At 39.5% G+C, this 26,300-nt stretch overlaps 1 protein-coding gene across 2 annotated transcripts in view; it reads left to right on the forward strand.

Moving 5' to 3' along the window:
- Stard13 (StAR related lipid transfer domain containing 13) overlaps nt 1–26,300 on the forward strand; it is a 384,230-nt gene that overhangs the window by 139,340 nt on the left and 218,590 nt on the right. Inside the window, exon 1 of one of the 2 annotated variants that reach the window (XM_029559654.1) lies at nt 2,391–2,770. The exons of the other annotated variant lie outside the window; for it this stretch is intronic. Within the exon in view, the coding sequence (XP_029415514.1) occupies nt 2,647–2,770 (124 nt within the window). The 5' untranslated portion in view covers nt 2,391–2,646. Of the gene's footprint in view, nt 1–2,390; nt 2,771–26,300 lie in introns of those variants that run through there. 2 annotated transcript variants of the gene reach the window in all.

Below are 26,300 nucleotides of genomic sequence, written 5' to 3' on the forward strand. Positions count from 1 at the left end.
TGCTACAGGTGGAGGCCCCAGGGGAGAGGAGGGCCTCTACACTAGTCAGTTTTGAAACAGAGCTAATGATGAATGAAGGAGCTGTATAAAACTGTAAGTCACTCTGAGCTTTCACCTGAGCTGGAAATCTTTACATGTGTGGAAGCTCCATCTGCACAGCTGTAAGATTTCCTCTAGCAGGACCAGCAGCTGGGCTTGCTGAGAGCTGTGCCACGCTGTGTGGCACCAGCTGCTCGGGCAGCACCTGTTCTGAGCAGATCAGTCTTTCATCTGGCTTCTCTTGGACAGCCCTCCATTCATGGCCATTCAACAGCCAGAACCAAACAGATTTGCAATGCCAGAATCTATCTTCAAATTAGTCATTTAAGAAAAACTCCAAAGTCAGGGCATCTGACTATACAATATTTATTAGGATAGAAAGGGATGGGGGTCCAGACGTTTTGAAACTAGTTGATGACCGAACTAGCTTGAAGGTTACTTGCACGGTTCTATTCTGTGTATATAATGCTGCAGCTACTGCCCCTGGTTCAACTGGAGATGTCTTTTAAAAGTCAAATGCACAGCTTCTCTGGGAATGCAGTTGTTCTTCCCGTTGTTGTTATGCTGCACATAGCAGCCACTTTAAGAGAACACAAAGTAGCAGAGCATGCTACTACTACAAGCATATAAAACAGAGGATGTCATCGAAAGAGCATTTGGCATGGGTCCAGAGGGTGTCTGGATTGTTCTGTAACTGGCTGCCATAATTTCAAATCCACTTCTAATCCATGCCTTATTACTTAACACTGACAACTTCAAAGTTTTACCAAGATGGTACAAAACTGCTCATCATTACTTTCCAGCTCACTCTGAAATATGCTTCCCTAACAGAAACTTTTGTCACTTAGGATAACAAAATAATAAAGACCATTTTTACAACGGTCCCTCTCCCCATGTCTCACCAACAGTATAAACTGATAGGAAATGCTTAATAAAAGTATAGATGTCACCAGAAGACCCTTGGATAGTTCTTAGTTTCTGCTCTAAGTCAGTAGTAATTTATATTATAGAGGAAGGATTGAACAGTTTTCTGAAATTTCCAAACTTCACATGGGACATCTGAAATGAAAATAAAACAGTTTATCAGTCAGGTGGAAAGATATTTAAGAAGAAATGAGATAAACAATTTTACAGTTACAAGAATCCAGAAATTCTCTGGCAAGGTGCGGTGACTCAAACTGTAATCCTAGCACATGGGAGGCTGAGACAGGATTGCTGAGAATTCAAAAGGCCAGCATGGACTATGCAGTAAGAGTTCCAGACCAACCTGGGCTACAGTGTAAGACCCCATCTCAAAAACAAACAAACAGAATCATAAATTCTCTTTTGAAATATTTCTATTACACATAGTTTAAGTGTAAGGCACTAATCATGCATTGAATTATATCAGTTATTATCATAATTTCTCAGACATCATCAAAATATTTTACAAATAAAACCTTGCAAATTTCAAGACACCCTGTGGTAATAGTGCCCTTGCCTTTGTTTTTTGTTGTTATTGTCTTGTTTTGAGACATCTCACTTCGTAGCCCAGGTTGGCTTGGAACTCACTATGTAGCCCAGGCTGGCCTTACTCTCCAAGCAAATCTCCTGCATCGGCCTCCTGAGTGTTGGGATTACAGATAAGTAATCCCACCTTGATTACCTTTGCCTGGAGTGGGGGGCAAGGGGAGGCGTTGAAGTCTAGGAAAACAATGCGGACATCACCTCATGGAGACCTGAAGAACTAATGGCTTATTAAAGACCAGGATGTATTTCTGTAAAATCCAGTACATTTGCTCTCACATCCACTCAGGAATCAAAGTTAATTTCTAATGATGAATGTGCTTTATGCTTTCGCTAAGATACCTGAGGGTTTTCCCTTTTTATATTTTCCCTCCTTAATATACCTACTTCATCGCATTATTTTGACTCCTCGGTCCACCTCAATTTCATTGTAGATTGCACTCGCATAATTATTTCATTTTGATGAAACCAGCACGCATTGACATCATGCAGAATCACCCTGCAGAACCCTAGAAAGGCAGTTTAGCTGACTTCAAGTGGTTTGAATGCAGGAGAACTCTGAAGAGTTATTGTGGCGCTAACTGCAGCATATTTAAATTACTTGTTGGAGTTGTTTTGGTGGCGGTTTCAGAGACTGAGCGATGGAAAGTGTCAGGGAATGAAAGGAATATGGCACAGCTCCTGGCCTTTGGGTGAAAAATGCTCAGGAGTGCGGGCCTGGGGCCAGGCGGTCAGGTCCGGCGAGGGGGCAGGGAGGAGGAAGGCGCGCTGCGCTCCGGGAAGGAGCCGGCGCTCGGCTGTCCCGGGAGGGAGGGCCAAGGAAGGGAGGGAGGGAGCGAGGGAAAGCGGGGACGGAGGAGCAGGCGGAGCGCCGAGCTGGCCTCGCGGGGCGCCCGGGGGCCCGACATCCCGTCCCGCGTGCATCCTGCCCCGCGCGCGGGGCCTCCCGGAGTTCGACCCACCCATGTCGCGCCCGCTGCGGGTCCCGGGCCCCCAGCGGCGGGGCGGCGCCTGGCCTCGCGGCTCCCGGGGACTGTGAGTGGCGGGCCACGCGGGAGTGACAGCGGCGAGTCTTCGGGTCGTTATGCGGACGGATCTAAAATGACCAGCACACGGAGAGCTCCGTATGCGCCGCTCCGGAGGTCGATCAGCGAACAGTTGCGGGACTCCACCAACAGAGCCTGGGATCTGCTGTGGAGGAACGTCCGGGAGAGGCGGCTGGCAGGTCAGTGTGCGCGGGGCTGGGGCGCAGGTTCGGGCCCCAGGCCAGGCGGGGCGGGCAGACCCTCCCTGCACCCTCCGGCGCTGACAACCGGTCTCTGCTCCGGCTCCGCGCGGACGGGCGCACGCGGAGGGCGAGCGCGGGTCGATACCTGCAGGGTCCTTCTCCAGGGGGCCGGTGGCCGCTTCACCTGAGCTGACCCTATTCCGCCGCCACCCCATCCGGCGCGGGTGAACAAGTACTCCAATGGCCATTAGAGGACCGCGCTCTCCAAACTTCGCCTTTTCCACGTGGTTAGCCCATAGGGCGCCTGAGAAGGGAAAGCAATACCAGGAAAGAGCATGCATAGTATACAGCCCAGGGAGACTAGAAGTTTGGGGTGGAGGGAGAGAACTTGGAGGGAGACAGGTGAACAGCTCAGCCGCCCACAACCTTGTGCCGCTGAGGATCAGATGTGCTCATACTGGAAATGCAAAAGAAGAACTTGACTTTAGGAATCCATTGCCCCTGGATCAAAGGAAGAGCGGCTGTGATTGTTCTGCGTCAAGGGGTGCTTAGGAAGCCTTGCTTAGGTAGGGAGGCCAGGTCCCCTCCTTCAAACCACCCCCAGCTCATGTGTTGTGGTGTCTCAGTTCTGTGTCACCTCTGAGGAACCATCTTCTCCTTGTATAGGCACCGTGAGTGGTCCTGCTTCCTCAGAGTGCTACTCGGGACCTTAGGTCCCTGCAGTCACTTCATTACACATTCCCAATACAGGAATGTGCCAAGGCACATGGAGGGTTAAGGCCCATCCTGATTTGCAGGAAGATGCTTCAAGAATTAGGGGGAAGTGTAATTGCAGGGATTTCTGAAGTAATCATGAGTTGTCTTTGAATCCTGTCTTCTCCAGCAGTAGGGATCCACTGGAGTAGAAGAGAATTCTAGAGAGTAAGGTATGAAGCCAGGGCAAAAGTAAAGGATGCCACAGGTGAAATAGATTTGACCCTCTTTGGGCTCCTCCTCCCTTCCTATTTAACCTGTAGAACAAGTTATTTGCTAATGTTCTGCTCTCAGAACCGTACAGTAACATCTCCCCACCAGTCTGACAGCATTCTAGATTAGCCTGGTCCCAGCCTAGACCACCTTGAGTAGACTGTCCTCATCAAGCTAAGTCAGAGGCATCATAGATGATTCCAACACTCAATGTAGGAAACATTAAAATGTTTACTCATATTTTCTCTCCAGGACAGTGACTCCATTTAGTAAGCACCCAAAAAATAAACAGACTTTTCAGTCTGGACCCAGAAATAAATTGTGGTCACCGAGTAGTTTCGACTGTTGATTTTTAAGACCTGTAGGTACATTGTGGACTTCAATTAATGACAATTAATAACCTCCCCCTTGTTATCATGATAAATTGTATAATCTTTGTGATGGATGCTGTTAGAGAAATTTTGGGGGAGCAGCAAACTATTATAGTTCCATAACTTCAGAATGCTTACTGCAAATGTCTCTTTCCTAGTGTCATTAAGTTTGTTAAGTTTGTTAAGTCAGTGGATCCTCAGGAAACAAGAAGGCTCTCCAGGAGGGCTGCCAAAGCTGCACTGGGTTTTTATAGCTGAGACCAAAGATGACTGCAGCCCTTTTTTCAAAAAGAGATTTTGGAAGAAACGAAGTGTGCTGATGTAAAGACCTAAAATGTAAAGACTGTCCAGAAAAGTCATACGTTCACATGCATCTTAGACATTGCAGTTAAGGTGGTAGGGACAAAAGCTTTGGTTCTGGGAAATAAAAACTGTAGGTAGAGATTTTTAAGACTGTGATGATATAAAATCAAGGCTAAACGTAACTTCAGAATGTTAAGTATTAGAGTTCACTCAGAGCAGTGCAATTATTTTTTTAAATAGCGATATGAGGTTTTAAAATGTTTAATCAGAATATTAATATCTGCTTACCCATAATCTGCTCACCACTCTGCTAACAGTGGATGCCAGCAGGTTATTCAACTGGGACCAAACAATCCTCTTAAGGCAGACTTCAGCTTCTGCTGCTCCAAGAGCTGGGCTGCTTGCCACAGAACCAAGCCAACTCCATGAAGGAGCTTTCAGATGCAAATTGATTTTCTTGAGTTTTCTTGCTAAAGTAGCTAAAATATGGAACTTTGGCCACAAGACACCAAAATACTTAAGTTATTAATGTTGGCATCAATTCTAGGTGATAGTGTTCCTCATTTATAAAAGTCTTCTTTATATGATCCAGTTCATTATATCAGAATAACCGTCTAGATAAATATGGCCCCAGAGAACATCTGCTCTGGTGAGGGCAATATGAGATTGCTGTCTATATGTTTGTTTGTTTTTGCTTTTATTGTGTTTCCCTTTTTTTGTATCAAAGTTTTATGCTGACTTTAACTTCCCTAAACTTTTCTTACTTAATAGAACAGTGCTCAAAGTGCTTTATAATGGACTGTGTTTGTTATCCAGAGTATCCTGAAGGTATTTGAATCTATCTTTTGCTTTTTTGTATCCCAAGGAAGGAAATCTATATTCTAACTCAATCTTCTCTTCATGAAAGGACATCTAGTTAACTCCACAGAAGAACAAAAAGAAATACAATGAAGTTTAAGCATGTCGAAGTCTGTGGATTTCTGTGCTGTGGGATCATACATAATTAGAACATGTTTCTTAATGCAGATAATAATGCCATAAGTAATATACACCAGAGAGGATGAGACTGATACCAGGGAGCGATTGTCAAAGAGGAAGTGATATTGGGAGCTCTTATTGGCCTTCCAATTCTGTGATAGCTCCTGAAAGAACTCCCACTAGATACTGGCATCTTTGCCAATATGTGCTTCTTGTTTTCCCAATATTCAAATCCTCGTGGAACCAGCAAGAGTTTCTCTGACCTGTCATCTCATTAGTCATTATCGCAGTAGTTGTAGTAATTGTTTTTTTCCAAAGTGACAAAGTTGGCTAGTTCAAAGCAGAACTCAAATTCAGTTCATCAACTGTTAGAAAACCTGTTTATCTCCTACACTTTGAGAAAATACGTGAACCCTCTAAGACTTTCTGTAACAAAAAGAACCTAGAAAACTACTCTTTCTCTACTCCTAGACAGACGAGGATAACACTATGTATCTTAAAGAGCTTGTCCCCAAGTTATCTCATTGAGATGGTTAGTGTATGAGTTTACAGAGGTTTGAAACAAATCATATGGCTTATTGGGGGCCATAGGTAGATCACCCCATTACCAGAGCAAGGGTTGAAGAAGAGGGTGCTATTGTCAACTCTAATGAGCTGCAGGTTTTTTTCCAGGTAGGTGAGTGACAGACTTTCCCAGTTCTCCAGCAGCAGCTGGTGGTGACAGTTCTAAATGCTTCCAGCGTCATTGAATTCTTTAGGCAGAAACCTACCATTACCTTCTGGCATTCCTGAGCAGTGTGAGCTACTTTTCAAGTGTCAGGTGTTAATATCTGAGAAAAATCCAAAAGAGTTTTCTAAGACTTCCTGCTCCTTCATTTGAAAACTCTACTCCATTTTACCCGGAAAGTTAAGTGTATGTTTTACTCCCTTATACTCATATAACAACATTTAGGTAACTTGTAAGTTAACTGATGTCCAAGTCTTTGATCTTTTTTAATAATCTCATTTTAAATCATTTCTCTGAGCCACAGGAAGTTATATTGCTGCCAAGAATATACTAACTTAAAACACTGAAAAGTTTCAGTTTTGTTAGAAACATTAATTCCATCAAATTTCAGTGGGTTTTGTCATGTTAAAACAGGTTTATTGGTTCTCAGATTCAAGGGTAGCATTCTATAATGTGATGTAAACACAGATTGGGACTTCAATGCAAAGCAGGATGGAGAATAAAACGTGGGCCATAAAAACGTTCCTTATTAAACTCTAAATGAAATGTTTCCAACAAACACAGTATGGCACTAGCTGATCCTTTTCATGTCTCTCATAGCTTTTTTTACTGTCACTTTAGTATGAAGCATAGGCTGTGCTACTCTGTCAGGGTTTTCCTGTTCCTCCTACTGCTAGTGCCACATTGTGATGTGTTTTATATTAACAGTAATGAAAAAAGTTGAAGTCACATAAATGACAATAAAATCAGAAAAGAGCTTATTGTTTATGCAGAGTTCTCAACCTTCACTACCATAGAATTATGTGGAAGCTTTCAGATAAAGCCTGTGTGCCGGTGCTCTTGACAACTCTGCAGTTATGTTCCAGTATGCAGTTGGGGATAAAAACTGCAAATTTACATGAAGTACCACATGATAATTTACAGAATGTTGGGTCTAACACAAGGTGATCAAAAATGAACGCGCCTACTCCCAAACTCAAAATCTGAAATGCTTCAAACTCTGAACATTCTTTAATGTTGACAGGATACCACAAGTGGAACATTCCACACCTACCTAGTGATGCCCTGTAGTCAAAATTCAGGTACACAGCACAGTTTACTCAGTACCCTAAGGGATGAAAGACATAGGAGCCCTTTTAGCCGTGGTATATACACTTCTTACCTCTCTTAAAATCCAGCAGGAACCAGCGGTAACAGAAGTAGAAGTGGGTGTAGTCTCCATTCTGATGCATTAGCTCAAACAGCTCTGAGTCCAGGATCTCATGGGGGAGAGGGAGAGATACTGATCTGAGCTGCCTCTCTGTCACCCTCATCTGCCACACCCAGGGTCACCCTCAGCCATCCTCAGTCACTGTGCCAGGCCTGTCCCACTGGCAGCTGCACCCTGCTGCTCCCTCTGTCTCTAGTTTGCATAGTTTTTGAAGTTAAACCAGTTTCTGGGTGGGCCATCACCAACACCACTATTCACCAGAATGCAGATTCAAGCATGTGTGTACCTTTCTATTCAATTTATAATACAGATAACTATTTTTTATGGGATGCTGGGGATGCAATGCAGGGCTTTTCATGTTAGGCAAGCACCTTATCGCTGAACTACCTCATTTAAAAAAACAAAAACAAAAAACAACAAACCCCTTTATTAAGCCAGGTGTGGTGGTGCACACCTTTTTCTTTGGTCACTTCTGTGGACTTGGGAGGCAGAAGCAGGCAAATCCTTGAGTTTGAGGCCAGTCTGGTCTACAGTCTACATAGTGAGTACCAGGGCAGCTGATAAACATATTATATAAAATTCTCTTTAGCCTATAGGCATAGGATATGCATGAAGCATGAATTAATGTCATGTTTAGACCTGGTTCCTATCCCTAAGATATCTCATTGTGTATATGTAAATATTCCAAAATCTGAAAAGATCTGAAAACCAAAACGCTGCCAGTCCCAAATATTTTCAATAAGATACTCAAATTTAGCCAGGTGTGGTAGTGCATGTTTTGTTTCCACTACACAGGAGGCAGAGGCAGGTAGATTTCTGCGAGCTGGAGGTCAGCCTGGTCTATATAGTGTGTTCCCAGTTAGCCAGCCAGAGCTACATAGTGAGACCCTGTCTCAAAAACAAACAAACAAACAAACAGACAAGTGCCAGGCTTGGTGGTGCAAGCCTTTAATCCCAGCACTTACGAGGCAGAGGCAGGTAGGTGGATCTCTGTGAGTTCAAGGCCAGCCTGGTCTACACAGTGAGCTCCAGGCCAACTGGGGCTACAGGGAGACCCTGTCTTAAAAGATCAAAAACAAAAACAAAGTTTTGCTTAAGTGAGGTGAGAGAGAGCTTATCCTTTTATAGGGATAGAACCAAGGTTAAAAAAAATAATAAAATAAAGTCAGTGGTGCCTGGAGAGCAATAAAAAGATGGTAGAAGTGAGTCAGAGGGAGGTAATGGGCAGATTCAAATCACTGGTTTGGCTTTGACACCAGGGAAAGAAGTTTGGATTTGATTCTCAAAAAGACATTGAAAAGGAGGGGCAAGGCCTGATTAAGTGACTACCAGCAGTAGTTAAAGAGACACAAAGAGTGGTGTGAACTAGAGTAATTGCTGTGGAAATGGATGGTAGAAAGGGACAAATTTGGAGCATCTTACAAGTGGAGACACTGCTGCTGACCAGTTGTTGTTAGGGACCAGGGAAAGGTATTCCTAGATTGAATGAGCAGTAGAGCCATGGCTGAGATGGGACAACTGGCAGATTTGCACAGAGAGAGAAAGAACGAAGAGTTCTCTGTTTAATCACTTTAGAATGCCTGGTAGGCATGCAAAAGTCAAAGAACTGGATGCACAAATACAGCTTTGAAAGGAAAACTGGAGCCAGAGAAATAAGTTTAGGAGTTATCAACATGTAACTGCTATAAAGCCTTGGAACTGGATGAAGCTACTTAAGAAGAGCCAGAGGAGAAAGGTCCAAAGAACACGTTCTATGGCATTCTTTATTTAGAACACAACAACTGAACAAAAATATACATGTGCAATAAATTCCTAGGAAAATTTAAAAGTAGCAACATTGCCCAAAATTCTTCATTCTTTCAGCAAAAGTATTATATTGAGTACTCTTTCATGACAGAATTACTCATTTAATACTAGAGCTGTTGAATTAAAAATAATAAAAAAGCTGGACATGGCAGTGCACACCTTTAATCCAAGCAGAGGCAAGTGGATCTCTGTGAGTTTGAGAACAGCCTGGTCTGTTATACTGAGTTGCAGGCCAGCCAAAGATACATAGTGAGACCCTGTTTCAAATAAATAAATAAATAAATAAATTATTTATTTATTCCTCAATGACAAAATATCTTTTAATTTAAAATTAAATTATTTAATAAAAATAATAATTTAAATAACATTTAAAAATATTAAGAGGAATAAATTCTCAAGGTTGCCAACCCTATACTCATAAAAAGAAAAATAAAATTAATTAAATAAAAAGCGGTCTTACCACAGACACCTCTCTGGTTCCTATAATTTGTTAGGCCAACTATAGCAGAGTAAGAGCTTTATGTTGGACAGGTGACTTCTCTAGGCCATGATACCCATGAATAGTCTAATCAGACAAAGGTTAGTAGGAAAGGTTCCGTGTATTGATTTTCCTAATATTTTATCCAGTCACTGACATTATCAGTTATGTTTTAACCACAGAAACAATGACTGAGATGAAATTTCTCAGTGGAAAACAGGTAGCCAACATCTTAAGGTTTGGGGCTTGTTAGGAGATAACTTAAATTTGGCCTAGCCTGCCTGCAGTGAATGCTGTGGCTAGCCTTTCAAGGTAACAGTTTGCTCTGGGACAGAGAAAGATCATGTTAATAGTTGGTGATTGCTTGAAGAAACTTGAGCATAGCTAGTTGGCTGAAATTCCTTAAGATCATTTGATATGCTATTTTGTTTATATATGCTTGTGAATTACCAATAATCATTTGGCCATGGAGCACATGCCTAATAAAATTAGTATCAACTTCTCCTTTGTGCTCCTTCAATTTTTTGTAGAACACAGCAGATTATCAAAAGAATTAGCCTGGCGACCTTGTGGTTTTGGGGGATTAGCCAATAGTATATTTCTAGTCTACCCTTTCACAAGTTTAGTGACATTGCAAATGAAAATAAAATGGTCTGAAAGTATTCCAATATTCTTGAGCTTTTATTCAGTCAAATTGAAGGACAAACATTTTTGTAGTTAGTCAATAAATATTTATTGAACCGTGACGTAACATCCCTGTCAATGCACATTGGGACAGTCCTACTGGGTACTATCTCCCATACTATGGCTGTATCTTAGGAAAACACGTAAATTTTATTATGCTGCTCAAATCACTTACCTCATACTTTTTACTAGATATGGAGTAAACGTCCAGAAATTGTAAAAGGGGAGTACAGAATGTCACAACTACACAATATTGTATATTCAAATTTGCTGTGTCGAATTATCTTACATTCTCAGGCCAAATATTTCCTTAGTAACATTTTTATCCAATATAAAAACTCAGAATATTATGGCTCTGGGCTGGTATTTTCGAACATTCCTTTCCCCTTTCTGCATGATATTAAATGAATAAGAACAATTATATGACACCATAAAAATTAACACATTCACTAACAGTGATACTAAATTGAAGAGTCTCTCTTCCTCTAGGTAAAGCAGAAACATTTTCAAATGCCTTGAAAGACTTTTGAAAGTGTTTTCCATTAAAATTCAATAAAAATACATACTACTAAAGACCATATTTTATTCTTTAAATAAGAATTTTGGCTATTCTAATAATAGTGTTAAGATTGTTAGAATTATGTTTTAAATGATCATAATTTTGAAATTTCTGAGAAATACTGGGAATACTGATTCATTATCCCTGAATCCCAGAGTCACATGCCAGGAATTTGAAAACACTGAGAAAATTGCTTTTCCCCCCACTAATGTTATAGTTCTAAAAATGTATCATTGCTGCTAAAGAAATGCACTTTGCTTTTAAAAAAGAAAAAAAAAATCAATATTCATAATTAGAGTAACAACCTAAAAGTACAAATATCTGACATCTGTAATGTAACATGCATTAATAATATTGTTATCGCTGCATGGGAAGGTATGGGGCAACACAGTCACGTCACAAAGACAGCAAGGCAGTGCTTTCCTCCCTTCCTGATAATGAGAATCTTCATTACAGAAATTTTCTAAAACCAGTGATGGATATTGCACCTTTCCTAGCTATAAAGAGTTGTCTTCCTAGTCTTGGAATAAATTGGATCTATTTATCAGTGGCAAGAGGTCATTATATAAAAAATAGAAAAAAGGAACAGTCATTAGAGTGAAATTAAGTTTAAATAAAAGTCTTTTCATATTTCAACTAGTACCTTATAGGCTGTCTTATTCTTTCTGAAAAGAAAAATAGAAGTTTTATAGTAAGTGATTTCTAGCTCTTAAATCTAAAACAATAGCATGAAAAACTACATTCTTAACTCTTCAGAGTAACATCATAATGATAGAAAAGGAATTGGTTATTGGGATGTCATTCATATAAACTCACAAATGTATAATGGGTAGTTAATGTGAAATTAGTGTCATTCAGTCATGATGGCAATCTGAATATTTGTCATGCCTTTGGCTACAGTACTAGGAACATTGATTGCTCAGTGTCCTCACTGTGCGTTCTTTGACTCTTGGTTCATAAATCCATGAAGTAATGTGTGCAGCTAGGGCATGATAGCAGATCATGGGCACAGCATCATGATCTAGTGGTTAAGATTGGCTACTGGTGCCAAAACTACATGGGTTTGAATTCTGCTTCCACTACCTAAGCAGCAGGTTTGGGAGCAAAGGAACTAATCACAATGCTCTTCAATTTCCTTATCTTTGAAAAGGTGGATGATCACAGTACTTACTTCTAGGGTTATTATGAGAATTGTTATCTACAAAGCATTTAGAATCATGTCTGCCCCCAATGAATAATATGTAAGAGTTAATTTAGGGAAAAGATATGAGTGGTATAAAGCATCAGAGACATATGTTCTTGATGAAAAAAAAAAGAGAGAGAGATTCTTTTAGCCCTAATCTTATGCCTTCTATACTCTTCATTTCCAAATTCACCTGTCTTGTTCCCATATGCTTTGATCCCCTTTTAGATCCTATATTGAGGGATTCCTAAGGGTTAACAAGAATTTAAAACAATCAAATGCTGAACATGTTGTCAGCATAGTTGGCAGCGTCTTGTATGGATCCATTAATATTATAACATGAATCATTCATTATGTTAACATCTTTTTGTGACTATCAATTATGATTTGTTCATAAAAATCGCCATCAGCTTTAGAGTTATGCAGCTAAGAATCCATTCACATGACCTTGACTTAACTTGAATTTGATGAAGATCTAATTAAAATGAGAGATGTTGGATTAGATAATCTCTAAGGTCCCATTTAGCTTTCATAGAATCTATAAAACTAGACTGTAGGTCTAAAAGAAATCTAATGTAGTCTTTTAATTTCTCTGTGGATCTTATGAAGTGGTCTGATAGAGAAGAAAGAGGGTAGAGGTCTAGAACAGTCAGGAAGTCCACAAATATCACTGTCCTCCAACTTCACTCTCTTAGCCTAAATCAATAGTAGCATCTTACAACAAGTACCTTCTACTATTGCTCAAACAAAATCCCCACAAGCCCTGCACCTCAGTCAGGCAGGACTGCTTGACTTCCAGGACACGCAACCTGTACAGAAACCTGTACCCACCTCCCTACCACTTAGTTTAGTGTTCTGGTGTTAGCATTTTGAAACTCTTAAAAATTACTGACCAGAAGACTCCCATGTCAGGACCTTAAAGATACATAGTCATGCACTCAATGGAAGCCAGTCCCTTATGAAATCATGCCTTGCTCTTTTAGTTCATCTTCATCAGTACCTTGGTGTTATATAAATAAGGTAAAAGTGACCTGGCATTAAGTCACAGGGCATTAGATCTGGGAGGCACCTTGGAAGACTTTCCTTCAACATCAAAAACCCACAACCTCTATACCTCTTGCTTGCAGGGATGGTAAATTTCCATGAAGGAGAGTGTCTTTGTTTCATTTTATTGCTTATTGAGTATAACAGTATCACAATGAAATAAGGCACTAACATTACCCTTGTTGCTTACAGAGTTATTACTATAATTTGTTTATTACAAACATTGAAGCAAATATTTTAATTTTTGTTTTTAAAGTATTGTGTCTTAAAGTATAACAGGAAATTTGGACAAGGCAAAATCCTTGGTGTGCTAGACTTTCAGGTCTTTGTTTTGAAACTTCTTAATTAAGCTCTTTCTTGATTAAATATTTACTTACAATGCCCATAATAGGTTAATTCATTAAATCATTTGTATTTAAACCATTAAAGCTATTTCCTGTGCAGCTTTCACCTATGGTACTTACCTAGGAGAGGAAATTAGAGCAGTAATGAAGCCTATCATTCATCACCAGGGATTCTGAGGATCTATTTGCCAACATTTAATTTTGTCATTCTGCCCATCTGTCTCTAGAAAGAACACCAATGCTGGCAGAGTCTAATCTCACAGGTTGCATAGGTTAAATCTTCCTTTGCTTCAGCAGCTATACAGAGACCTCCCCATTGGACAATGTAAAAAAAAGTAAGTATTTCTGGGCAATTAAAAAAATAAGAACATGCATTTTCATTTTCTCTGGACCTTTATCATCTAAGAACATATTTGAGTAGCTCTGAATAGTCACACAAGTAAGTGGGCAGATTCTAATCAGCCAACTGTATGTTATAAGGAGGTCAAGGGCTGAAGAGATGGCTCTGCGGTTAAGAGCACTGGCTGCTCTTGCAGAGGACCTGGGTTCGATTCCCAGCACTCACATGGTGACTAACAACCCTCTGTAACTCCAGTTCCAGGAATCTGACACCCTCTTCTGACCTCCACAGGCATTGCGAAACACTGTGCACTTATACACATGCAGGCAATACATTCATGCACATAAAATAAAAATAAATAAAATTTAAAAAATAAAGTTGACCTGCCTGACAATAGGATTCTGATCTCCAGTTGGGCACAGTGGTGTCCCATGAAGAGAATCAAGTGGCAGTGGTTTAGTGAGTCAGTTTTCTGTATCTAGTTCTGAGCACAAAGAGAAGTATGAGATAGGTACACAGCTTTATTGAAGAGTTCTAACAAGTTTTATATTGTGTATAAGGAATACTAAATTTATAGTAAACTAGACTATAGTAGCACACTCATCAGCATTTAAAATTCACTTTGGGAAAGGTCTCCTAGATTAATGCTTGAATCTGATGATCTACTTATATGGCTGTGTTTTTCTTTAGGCCTCAAGAAGTTCTTGGAGACATGCCAGCTGCTCTAGCATAGTACCCGGGATATAGAAGATACACAGTACATGTTCATTGAGTAGATGAATGGATGGTCTCCTGATACTATCAACAACTGCCTTGCATATGCCAGGCACTATGCTAAACACTTCCTTCATTTTCTTATTTAATGTCCAGGCTTCTCCATAGGAATTATTAAGATAACTGTTAGCACATACAACACTTTACCGTGCTTTAGAAAAAGGCTCTTCTTCAGGCTGATGAATTAAACAAAAGGTAATTCCCCTGAGAAAATGTAACCCACTTGGCATGTGGCTCAATGAATACACCCTTACCCTGGACCGAGTTCCAACCTCCATGGCACCCATAAATACTCTGTGGGGAAGGAACATCTGAGGTTTGGAGAATTCAAGTGAATTGCTCAATGCACACATTTGTGAGATCCAGAGGGTTCAAAGACCCAAACCCTCATAGTCTCTAATACTGAAGAAGGCATAACATTTCTTGGGCATCAATAGAAACAAGGTGGAACCATTTTCGGAACTCCGATTCACAGTTGCTCATAAAGAACCACAGAGTATGACTGAGGGACCTGACCTTGGCATACTGGCATCCTACAGTCTCCAATGACAATAATGATGATGATTAATGATGATCCTGAATATTTATGTTGTATTTTACAGTTACATGTTTGTTCATTAATATGACAGCGGCTTAAAATCAATAGGTTCTCACAAAGCTCCTTTGAGGGAAGCAAAGTAGGCACTGTGATCTCGACTACATTAATTACACAAAGAAAGAGAAGAAAAATTGTGTGACTTCCAAGGATCCCATGGCCAGAGTGTGACAGAGGGAATTTGAATTCAGCTCCTGCTCTTCTGGTCACTGCAGCTGGATCCAAGTCAGTCAGTTGCTGTTTAATAAAGCCACAGCTCTCAAATTAGTTGGCACATTAGAAAAGTGAGGAAAGCTTTGTGAAATCCAGGCTGCTGGATTCATGATACTTGTTGCATATGTAGGGGAGAAGGAAGTTGTACATACTTTTAAACAACCTTTCTAGGTGATGTGATTGTTTCCTTGTATATAGACTGCCTGGAACTATCCTCCCGCTGGCGGTGATGGGAATGGCTCTAAATTTTCATGGCTACCTCAGATTCCTTGCCTTGTGCTGTCTTCCAGGCCTAATACTTTAGCTTCCTTCTGCCTAGTTAGATTCTACCCATTTTTCAAGGACCGGCTAAAGTCCCTGAAGAATTCACTGTGTCTGTGTCATTCCCCTTCCTTGAGGGAATCCCACCTCCCTGTCTGAGCACCATTTGCGGGATGAAAGGCCAGAAGGCCCACCTCCAGTGGTGTCTGATACCAACACAACTCAGTATTTTTCCTTATGCCATCCTTCTACGATGCAGAGGTTGTGATTATTATCCCCACTTTACAGATGGAGTAAGAATGGGGGTCTGACTACACAGATAGAACAGAGCAGAGTCTCCTCGGCTTCAGTCTCTTGTCTTCCCTTTTACTTTGCGGTGTATTTCACTCTGGTCTTTTCTTACTAGTAAGATGCATTTTGTATATAATGGGAAAACTGTCTTATATTACAAAAAAAAAAACCTTTCACCTTTTGATGTACAATCTACATTGCAAGATCACCCAATTTCGAAGGAGTAAAAGAATGTCTTCATACACAGAAAGGTGAATTGTTATTGTTAGAGATGCGATATTTACTTATTCAAGTCCTTTGCTATTATGAGGTGATTCTGGTCAACATTCTGTCCTTTTCTTTCTTTGTCCTCAAAGAACCACCAAAAGTAAAGATTCACAGAAGCCTTTATCTTGACCAAGCCGCTTATTTTAGAACAGCTGACTGAGAGATGTTAAATTAACCCTTTATAGTCTCATGTCTCTTTAGTTATAAATTTGAGAGGGCAGCCATACTCTCCAAGTGATTCTTGGGATCACAAGTGACTTTGTATTTGACTGCTCTTTAATAAACAAAATGCCCATTTCTGAAATTAATCTACCAGAGTACAGCCTCCTTGGAGGAAATGTGCCTTCTTTACCATGGTACTAAGTTTTACAAGCTATTTATTGACAAACAGACTCACTGATTCAGTGATGGGCTAAAGGGAAGATTACTGGCTAAAGGGTATTAAAAGCATCTATCTGTTCATTCCCTTCTAAATACTGAGTTCACCTCTGATGACCCCAACCCCTGCCTGGCCTGCCTTGATCTCGCCCTTATGTGTTTGGCACACTGGTCAGCTTTACAGATTTATGAAAGATAACATTTCTCTATCCTTCAGCCTCATTCTAAAGTACCATTTGAAATTTTCATCTTTTAGCTGTAAATTTTCATCTTACAACTAAAAGAAGCAAAGACTACTGTTATTACATGTCAAGATGAAGAAAGAGGATAAGCCATTGTTGAAATTTGAATATTTTATTTCTCATCTGTTTAAGATGGAAAAGCTCCTTTGGGACCGTGTTCAGATATGATTGTAGAGCTAGAGAAAAACAGTAGATACTTTTAAAAAATTCCCAAAATCATTACTTCATTTTCAGGATGCACACTAAGATTCTCATTCACTTAGTCAGCAAATATGTATTAAGCACCTACTGGGCCAAACATTGCTCCAACCGCTCACAATTTATTTTTTAACACAACAGACAAAAATCAGTGCCTTTACATGGCTTCCATTCAACTAGTGGAGACAGATCTTAATAAATAGACATGTTGTTGTGAGTGTTCAAAATAGCATATGATAAAGAAAGACAAAAAATGTAAAGGAGTTGGAGAAAGGAAGAGGTGTTTTAGATCTGGTGGTTAGAAACGGTGTCTTAAGCAGTTTGAGCTGTTATAACAGAACCAAACACAGGGTGCAAAAATGGGAAGAAAAGACAATAGAAGCCAAAGGTATAACCAAGAGACTTTTAGAGTTTTCCCAGAAGTACTTAATTCATTTTATGTCTCAGTTAGATTCAGAATATTGAGTTTCTGGTTATCTAAGGCCTACTATTTAGTGAAGGAGAGAAAATGACCCATGATCTTCTGACTTTTATACAAATGGGAGAAATTCTATTAACTTACATAGAAACTTCTTAAGTGAAATTAATTGAGCAATTTGTCTATCAGATATAACAGAAATTCTTTTCTCCTAATAGTTGTAGTAAAATGTAACTGAAACAGTTATGAATATTAGATGTCCGGTTGTCTGCTATATTCTGCATTGAGAATAAAAAGATGAAAAACACACTTAGTCTAACCCTTAAGGACAAGTGTAACGGTCAGAATGAGCAAGCTGTTGATGTAAGTCGGAGGATGGAGTGGCTTTCAGAGGAGGGGCCTTAAAATTACACAGTGAGAAGGAAGACCAGGGCACATGCAAAGAAACAAGCAGAAGGCTGCCTCAGTGAGCCTCGTGCTGCTGAAATCCAGGTGCAGGTGGGAGCACAAGCTAAATAAAGCAGGAGAGGGCAAACCTGATGACCAACTTCTATACCTTAGTTCTTGGTGCTGTACCAATTATAATTTTGGATCACAGATGATTCCATCTTAAAGACTTTTTGACTTTATGATGGTGCAAAAATGACACACCTTCAGTAGAAATCATACTTTGAATTTTGCTCTTTTTGCAAGCTTGTGACATGAGCTAACTTGATCCTCTCTTGAGATGCCAGGAAGTGCCACTGAGGTACAGCTCCTAGCCACACACAATTATGGGGTGGATGGAGACAGCCCATTGCTTGACAGCAGATTCTGGTGCCACTGTTGTTGTCTTTGTTATGTGTTTATTTGGTTTTGGATATTGGTACTTGGTGTTTTTCCATCTATTGTGTCTTCAAAACATCTCTTTATTATAAAATAGACATACTTTATTATAAAACCGGATTTCAGGAACTGGAGAGATGGGTCAGTGGTTAAGAGCACTGGTTGTACTTGCAGAGGACCCAGGTTCGATTCCAGCACCTACATGACAGCTAACGACCATCCCTAACTCCAGTTCCAGGGGATCCAGCATCATCTTCTGCCCTCCATGACACTGGTACACTTATATACATGTAGGCAATACACTCATACACATAAAAATAAGGATAATAAATAAAATATTTTTTAAAAGGCTTTGCATCAGATGGTTATACCCAACCATAGGCGAATGTAACTATTCTCATCACGTTTAAGGTACTCTAGATGAAGTCGTGAAGTTTGGTAGTATACGTATATTAGATACATTTTTAAAACTAGATTTTCAACCCCTGATTTATGATTTGAATGTAGTCCCATGATCTCATCTTAAGTCTAGGTATATCTATATGTAAATATATGGATTCATGCTGGGTATGGTGACACACACCTTTAATCCCAGCACTCGGGAGGCAGAGGCAGGCAGATCTCTGAGAAATCAAGGCCACCCTGGTCTACATAGTGAGTTCCAGGCTAGATGGGGCAATGGAGAGACCCTGTCTCAAAAAAATATATATATATGTGTGTGTGTGTGTGTGTGTGTGTGTGTGTGTATCTATGTATGGATTCATTTTCTTTTCTCCATCATAAGCATCACTAGGCCATGTTAATCTTTTATCTATTCTTTTTAAATGACTTTGTTCTATAACTTTCTTCAAGAGCTTTTCTTACATAGATATTACAAAGAGTGTGAGGACATCCATGGCTTGTTAGATGAGTGGAACGTACAGAAGCTCCTGGGAGTTCCCTATTTCCTGTTCCTGGGGATCTTTACTGCAAGCCTAGGCACTGTTGCTTGGATTTGTAGGTTTTAACTAAAAGTGAATATCACGTTCACGTGGTGTGTTACAATGACTTGGTAGACTGCAGTTTTTACAGTGGACTTAATATGACTTCTTGATCTATTTTTCAGAAGGCTTTTGGCAAATAGTTATTTTTAAAAAATCCTTTTGAAAAGAGATCTGAACTATACCTTGAAGACTATATATATTAATTTGTAAATATTCATTGGTGACCTGCTTTGTGGAAGACTGTGCACAGACCAGGTACTGAGGACTTAAAACAAGTAAGATAGCATACTTTTTTTTAAGGAGTTTACAGCTATTAGTTACTTCTTAAATTTCTTATAATAAATTTTACAATCCTATCATTTTAAGACAATGATTTTTTTTCATTCAGTAGTTTAAGCTTTTCAGTTTTTAGATTATGCATAAATTCTACTTCTCATAGAAAACTGGATTTACGTTTTTAACATACTGACAAGAGGCGAGAGGAGGGGAGGGAAACCAGAAGAAAAGCACTAATTCATGGTGGCCAACTTGAGAGTCTACGCTGAACAGCTGCATTGTAACACTTACCCTTTTTGTTCACAAGGAATTGCTCTCTGAAGTCCTCAGATAGCCATGGTTGCCTGAGGGCCCTCCAAATGTCATCAAGGCAGCAACAAAGTAACACACATGAAGTAGCTCCTCTGTGGCATTCTTTGGGAGACGCATTGAATTGAGTTATTGCATAACAAATTATCTGCATATGAAAGGCAATAGACTGGTAGGGGAAAACAACTGAAAACAATGCTGAGTTTGATTCCTACCTCCACTGATTAACTCACTGGCATCCTTAGAAATCTTGTTGTGACCCGTGTCTCCAATTTAGAATGTGGGAAATATTAATGCCATACTTATGACCTCAAGGGAATTATGGGCTAAATTTGGAAGTTGTTGAGATGATTAGACAAAGTCCCGTCTATCTCATAACTCTATTCCTCTTACCCTTTCTTAGCCAACCTCTCAAAAAAGATAAACGAATTTCTCCACTCACTGAAATCATTTCTTCCACCAGTGGAGATCCTAGCAAAACTTTGAAGTGTTGCTGGTTGGGTCCTTGCTTTGTGCCATAGGCCCTGCTAAGTTCCTTACATGCATGGTTTTATTTCATTCTAATGACCTTAGGGGCAGTGCTAGTAACATTTTTATATGAATTTTATAATGAAGACAGTTAGACTCTTAAAGCTAAGGAGTACTATAACACAAAACTTTAAATCAGATCATCTGCTTCAAGAGTCCTTAAACCTCTATACATATTGGTGTAGAGAAAACTTTGTAACATAGCTTCTATGGTGATTACACTACCCTGCTTTTTAGTACTTCTAAAACCCGTAATAGAAATCTTTATTGTAGAGAAGACAATTTCTACAGAACCCTGTGGAAAAGTAGTATGTGAAAAATAAACATGTCATGTAGTAGGACAAGATCCAACCAAAATAAGACAGATTCCTAGATACACTGAAACATTACATAAAAATGGCATCCTGCCCCACCCCCTTATTCCAGTGATGCTTAGAGTTCTCCCTTTTGGTATTATTTCAACTTTGGATCCCTAAAGATGAGTCATCCTCTTTTCACCTGAATTGACCTTGGACTATTTAATTATCTTAAAGCAATTCCATTCTTCATGTGCAGCTCTCAAAGTACAGAAATGTGCAGCATTACTATGCAATTGAAAGGACCAATTTCTCCTTCCTTCAAAATATTTGTATTCATTTACAGTGATAAATATACATTGATTATTTAAAAATCACCCACAGATGATCATTACATACTTATAAACTATACTCAAAAGAGCATACTGAAAATATTTCCAGCAGGCCATCATTTAAAAAATAAATGTGGTCTCTCAAGAAAAATCTTTTTGATGGAGACAGCAGGATTTATTGCTGTTATATGTATTTTTAAAATGATAACAATGATGAAAATCACATATTTAATGCAATGCGGTAAGACAGAAGTACTAATAAATACACAACTATCTCTAGGTGCACAACTTTTTCCCAAGGAATATGATAATAGCTACAACAATTTTTGCCAGCTGTATACCAGGCATGCATGCTATCAGCTATGATGCTTAAAACAATCCTAGTAGGTCATTTTTACATTCTTATTTTTTTTTATGTATGATCCAGCCGAAGTTCACTCAAGTAAAGAAAGTTGATCAGGAGCTCATGGCTAGGGCTGTGTTCCACCCAACCACATAACGTCAAGGTCAAAGAGCAGTAGTATTTTTGCTTAAATGGAGGAAAAATAAACAAAATAAATTACAAGCACTCCATAATCAAATGCTGATGTACATACTGCTGGAACTCATGTGCGCCCTGTGTACTCTTGGGTCCCATATTCATGAATTCAAACAAAAGATCAAAGTTACTAGAAAAAAAAATTTCAGAAAAGGTCTGAAAGGCAAAAATCTGAGTTTGGTGCACATCAAGGTGTGCTACACAGAATCCATGTGATTTGAAGACTGTGTGGGCACCGGGCAGTAGCTTCCTATAACCTTATAGACCCTCTGTCTCTCTCTAGCCTGAGTTGCTTGTGGATCGTTGGCCTCTTGTCTGGTTTGTGTCCTATACAGTTAGGCTTATGATAGTTATGTCTATAGAACACATGTAGACATTTTGCTTGTCAACATAGTATATAATTATATAACTTTACATTGTGATAGATATTATAAGGCATCTGGAGATGATTTAAAGTATATAAAAATGTGGTTAAAGGTTATATGCAGATGCTATGCCAGTTTATATGTAGGACTTTTAAATATCCTTAGATATGGTCTATCAGGGGTCTAGAACCAATCCTCCACAGGTACTAAGAGGTGACTGTATTCTTCAGTTAATAGTAAGATAGCCTACCTGGAAACACTTGGACAAATCACTTTATTAATAATCAAGTTTTAATACAAAAGAATGAAGAAAAAACAACAAAAACCCAAAAAAAAATCACTTTGAGTTGCTTTTTCAATACATAATGTATATACACTCATTGGAGAAGAAAATTGATCAGATGGGTGTCTAGGACCCTACATTTTAAAGACCTGTTCCAGAAAATGATGAGGCAATTAATCTATAAACCCACTTTGAAAACACCATTCTACCCCTAAACAGATGTTCTGAACATAATTTCCTCTTTTTTCTCTCCTAAATGTCTGAACACAGGAAGAAACCAAAGACAATAGTTTTAGCCAAGGAATATGGCAGATAGCGTATTGTGTGTGGTTGGCATTACTTTTATTGAAACAAACTAAAATGAAATTTCATTTCAAATTTAGCTTATCTTGACAGCCTCTTTGTAAAGCTCAGTGGACTATGTGGTGTTTAACTAAAAGAGGAAAGTTCTTGCAGATAAATCTCTTCGGGACTCTACTAGCACAGGCAACAGCCAGAGTAATGCCAGGTGGGCTGAAGGAGATTTCCTGTTTATTTGTGTTACCTATTTTAAATGATTTTCTACATCCTGTGGTTTGTACAGTTGTTCTAAAAGGAAGCGCTGATATTTAACCCTATTGAAATATAGTGCTTGTGTTTTTAGAGGAAAGGAAGACAGAAACAAATCTCCTTTGCACTTTTCATAAGTTGATGGATCATATTCTTTCAGCTTTATTTTTCAGCTTCTCAATTACAGACAGTGTTAGGCTTCACAGAACTAGTGGTGACTTTCTGAGGCTCATAAATTATGTGTCAAGCAGTTATTCCAGGAGGCAGTGTGTGTACTCCAGACCCCTGTTCCTCTTTCTCTATATCTCTTTTTTCTTTTTCTCCTTTGATGTATAATAGTTGCATAGTTTAATTCCACAAATAAGAGGATTGAGGGGAGAGAATAAAAACAGTTCTATAAAGTACCTCAGGTAGGTGAAGCACAGTGACTCAGGTCCCAGCACTTGGGACGCTGAGGCAGGAGGATCACTGTGGAGTCTAAGATCAGTCAGGGCTACACAGTGAGTTCCAGTCTAGTCTGGGCTACAGAATGAGCCTTCCCCCCATCTCTCTCTCTCTCCCCTTCCCTCCCTTCCTCCTTCCAAAAATAAAATAAAGTACCTGAGATTAGGATAATTTTGTGCCTGGGCATGGTAGAACATACCTTTAATCCTAGCACTTGGGAGGCAGAGGCAGATGGATCTCTGTGAGATCAAGGCCAGCCTGGAATGGTCTGCCTATGGAACAAGTAGCAAGTTCCAGGCCAGCTGGGGCAACAGGGAGACCCAGTCTTTAAATCTTTAAATATATGTACATATATACATACATATGTGTGTGTATATATATATATTTAAATATGTGTGTATGAATTTAAAATCCACATCACACTAAACTTTTGCACTGATTTTGAATTTCCTGTATTTAATTTCTCTATGCACAGAATAATCAAGTTTCTGAGGGTAGGACTGTTGGCTGTTGACAGGAAACAGAAGGCCTGAGAAGGCCCTCAGGATATTGTTTTTAGTAGTGACTGAAGTTTTTTTGGCCTCTCTTTGTAGGACTTAGTGAAGGTCAAAGACAAGTTAAATTGAACCTTCAATAATTACCATCAGTAGGAAGCCCTGTGTTGGTTGCACTAAACACACATTTGTGTCAGCAAGATTCAGAGGACTGGCAAGATGCAAGATGCCTGTGATAGTCATGCAAATGGAAAAGCATGAGTGCATATATTCAGAATTGTTTCAGAGAGAGAGAGAGAGGAGAGAGAGAGAGAGAGAGAGAGAGAGAGAGAGAGAGAGGAGACAGACAGATTGAGGAAAAAGACTGGGGGAAGAAAGAGACAGAGGTAGAGACAGAGAGGGGGAGAGAAAAAAGAAGTGAATGGCATTAAAAACTGATTTGTAGCGCTACAAGCAGAAGGCCACTGGGAATGGCATCATTCCAACTTGGAGAAGCACCACCCATATCCAAAAGAGTAGGTAAGGTGACACAGATGTGGAAGGCTCTGCCAGTGTTTAGTATGAGCTACAAGGTGCTCAAAGGACACGTGTCTACAGATGACAGAAATGTAGTTCTTTCAAATTTAAGTCACTAAGATATCTCAGTCCCTCATAAACACACAAATTGCAAAAGTGGCATTTACTATCTAACAATGAATAAGAACATAAAAAGTGACAGGTCTGTGGAAAATAGGGGTATGGAAAATAATGAAGCAAGCATTTCCTTCCTTGAAGAATTTATCTGAGTATTTTCAAGTTGTTTCTATGAAGGATTTGTAGTTTGTTTTTTGTTTGTTTTTGTTTAATAAAATGTCATCATAATCACTTTGACTTAGAAGCTCAAACTGTCTCTTTTCAGCTTCAGTTAATGGTTTTGTGTTTGATGGGGTAGATCATAAAGATACATGTTCACAAAATCTATTTAGGGTTTGAATTCTGGGTAAAATAATCCCATTTCTAAGTTAGGTATCAACCCTCACCCTGGACATAAGGGGCTTTTGTTATGTAGACTTAAGGAATGTTACAGCTGGGTAAGTGCCAGTTAATAGATTCAGACAGATGGATGTTGATGGCTGCTGCACTGTTCACACCCCTTTAGCAAATGTTTTTGAACATTCTCGAGTAACACACTTCACTTGAAAACAAACATGGATTTGCTTGCTTTGGAGTCAGTAGTAATTATTATCATTAGTAGTATATAAAAATACCTCTTCTGTTTTTACATCTTAGAGTGCTTAATTCATAGGTCGTATTATATCTCTAGATCTGTCACTGCTGTACACACAGAGAAAACACTGAATTTGAAACCAAGCTTTGGCAGAAAATTATTTCAGCTGTTATGAAATACTGCATTTTTTAAAAAAACTCCTCCTTCCCAATGTCAGTGTTCATCAGCTGTGGGAATAGCTTTATGAAATCTCCCAGAAGAATTCAAGGCCTGGTTTGATGTTTTTCCTCAGTAGAGACTGTGGTACCAAACCGCAAGGGAATTGTGCTAGACTAGCAATCAGCCTGACCCAGGAGCAAGGGAGCATTTCCTAGTCAAAACCAGGAGTCTCTTCTGAATGTCTGCCGTATCTCTGGTCAGATATTTTTTTTTCCCCCAAGCATTATTTTTTCCTAGTTTTAAATAAATTGAAACCAGAGAATCAAGTACAGAAAGATGGAAAAGCAGACAACTGGAATATGACTTTGAGTTTATTATGATTAGAATTTAAGTACATGTATAATATCAATGTCTCTTTGGGGCAAGGCATTTTAATAGGTTCTGTGGTATAGGTAGAGAATGAACGTCACATGCATTCTAGAGGTATACTGCCCTTAGAAGATGAATTGCCTATTTCATCATTCGGTGTTGTAGAGGAGAAAGGTGCTATGTGGGGCTAAGGGCCGTGGTTGTGTCTGCAGAACTGAGGATGTGTGCTTGAGGAACAGCTCTTGAGCTAAGCTCTGGAGGCTGGTATAAAGGTCATGTAGAGAAGGGGCTAGAAGTCTAGAAAGAGCACACAGAGCATGGCAAAAGCATTTGCAGAGTCTCAGAATCAGGAAAACATTTGAATCACAGCAGGCAGGAAAGAGAATGTTGTGCTGGAGCACTGGAATCAATAGGAAATGAGATTGCGGGGTGCCAATAGTACATTGGCAGTCTCTTTGCATCATAGTTTTTGGACTCCACATGGTAGCTCTGGGTAGAGGTATCCATTTTCTGACTGGGAATTTTTATAAAATATTGAAATTTAGACTGGTGACATGGCTCAGCAGGTAAAGGTATTTGCCACCAAGCCTGACTACCTGAGTTTGATTCCTGGGACCCCACATGGTAGAAGGAGAGAACTGATTTCCAAAACTTGTCCTCTGACCTTCATTTGCATGCCATAGCACAGTGACCACATACATGTGTACACACAGGCATGTACACATGCACTGAATAAATTAAATAAATAAATAATAAATAAATGCAAAAATATAAAAGTTGCAATGATTATCATAATATATACTGAGGCTTTAACTTTCTTCTCTTATTCTGATACAGGGCTTGCCTGTGTTTACATCTCTATTTCTAAGTTTCTGGGAAAAAGTTGCATTTGTATCTATGTGTGTGTGTGTGTGTGTGTGTGTGTGTGTGTGTGTGTGTG

This window comes from Nannospalax galili, unplaced genomic scaffold (genome assembly GCF_000622305.1).
Source record: "Nannospalax galili isolate Female #2095 unplaced genomic scaffold, S.galili_v1.0 scaffold768, whole genome shotgun sequence".
Classification (NCBI taxonomy): Eukaryota; Metazoa; Chordata; class Mammalia; order Rodentia; family Spalacidae; genus Nannospalax; species Nannospalax galili.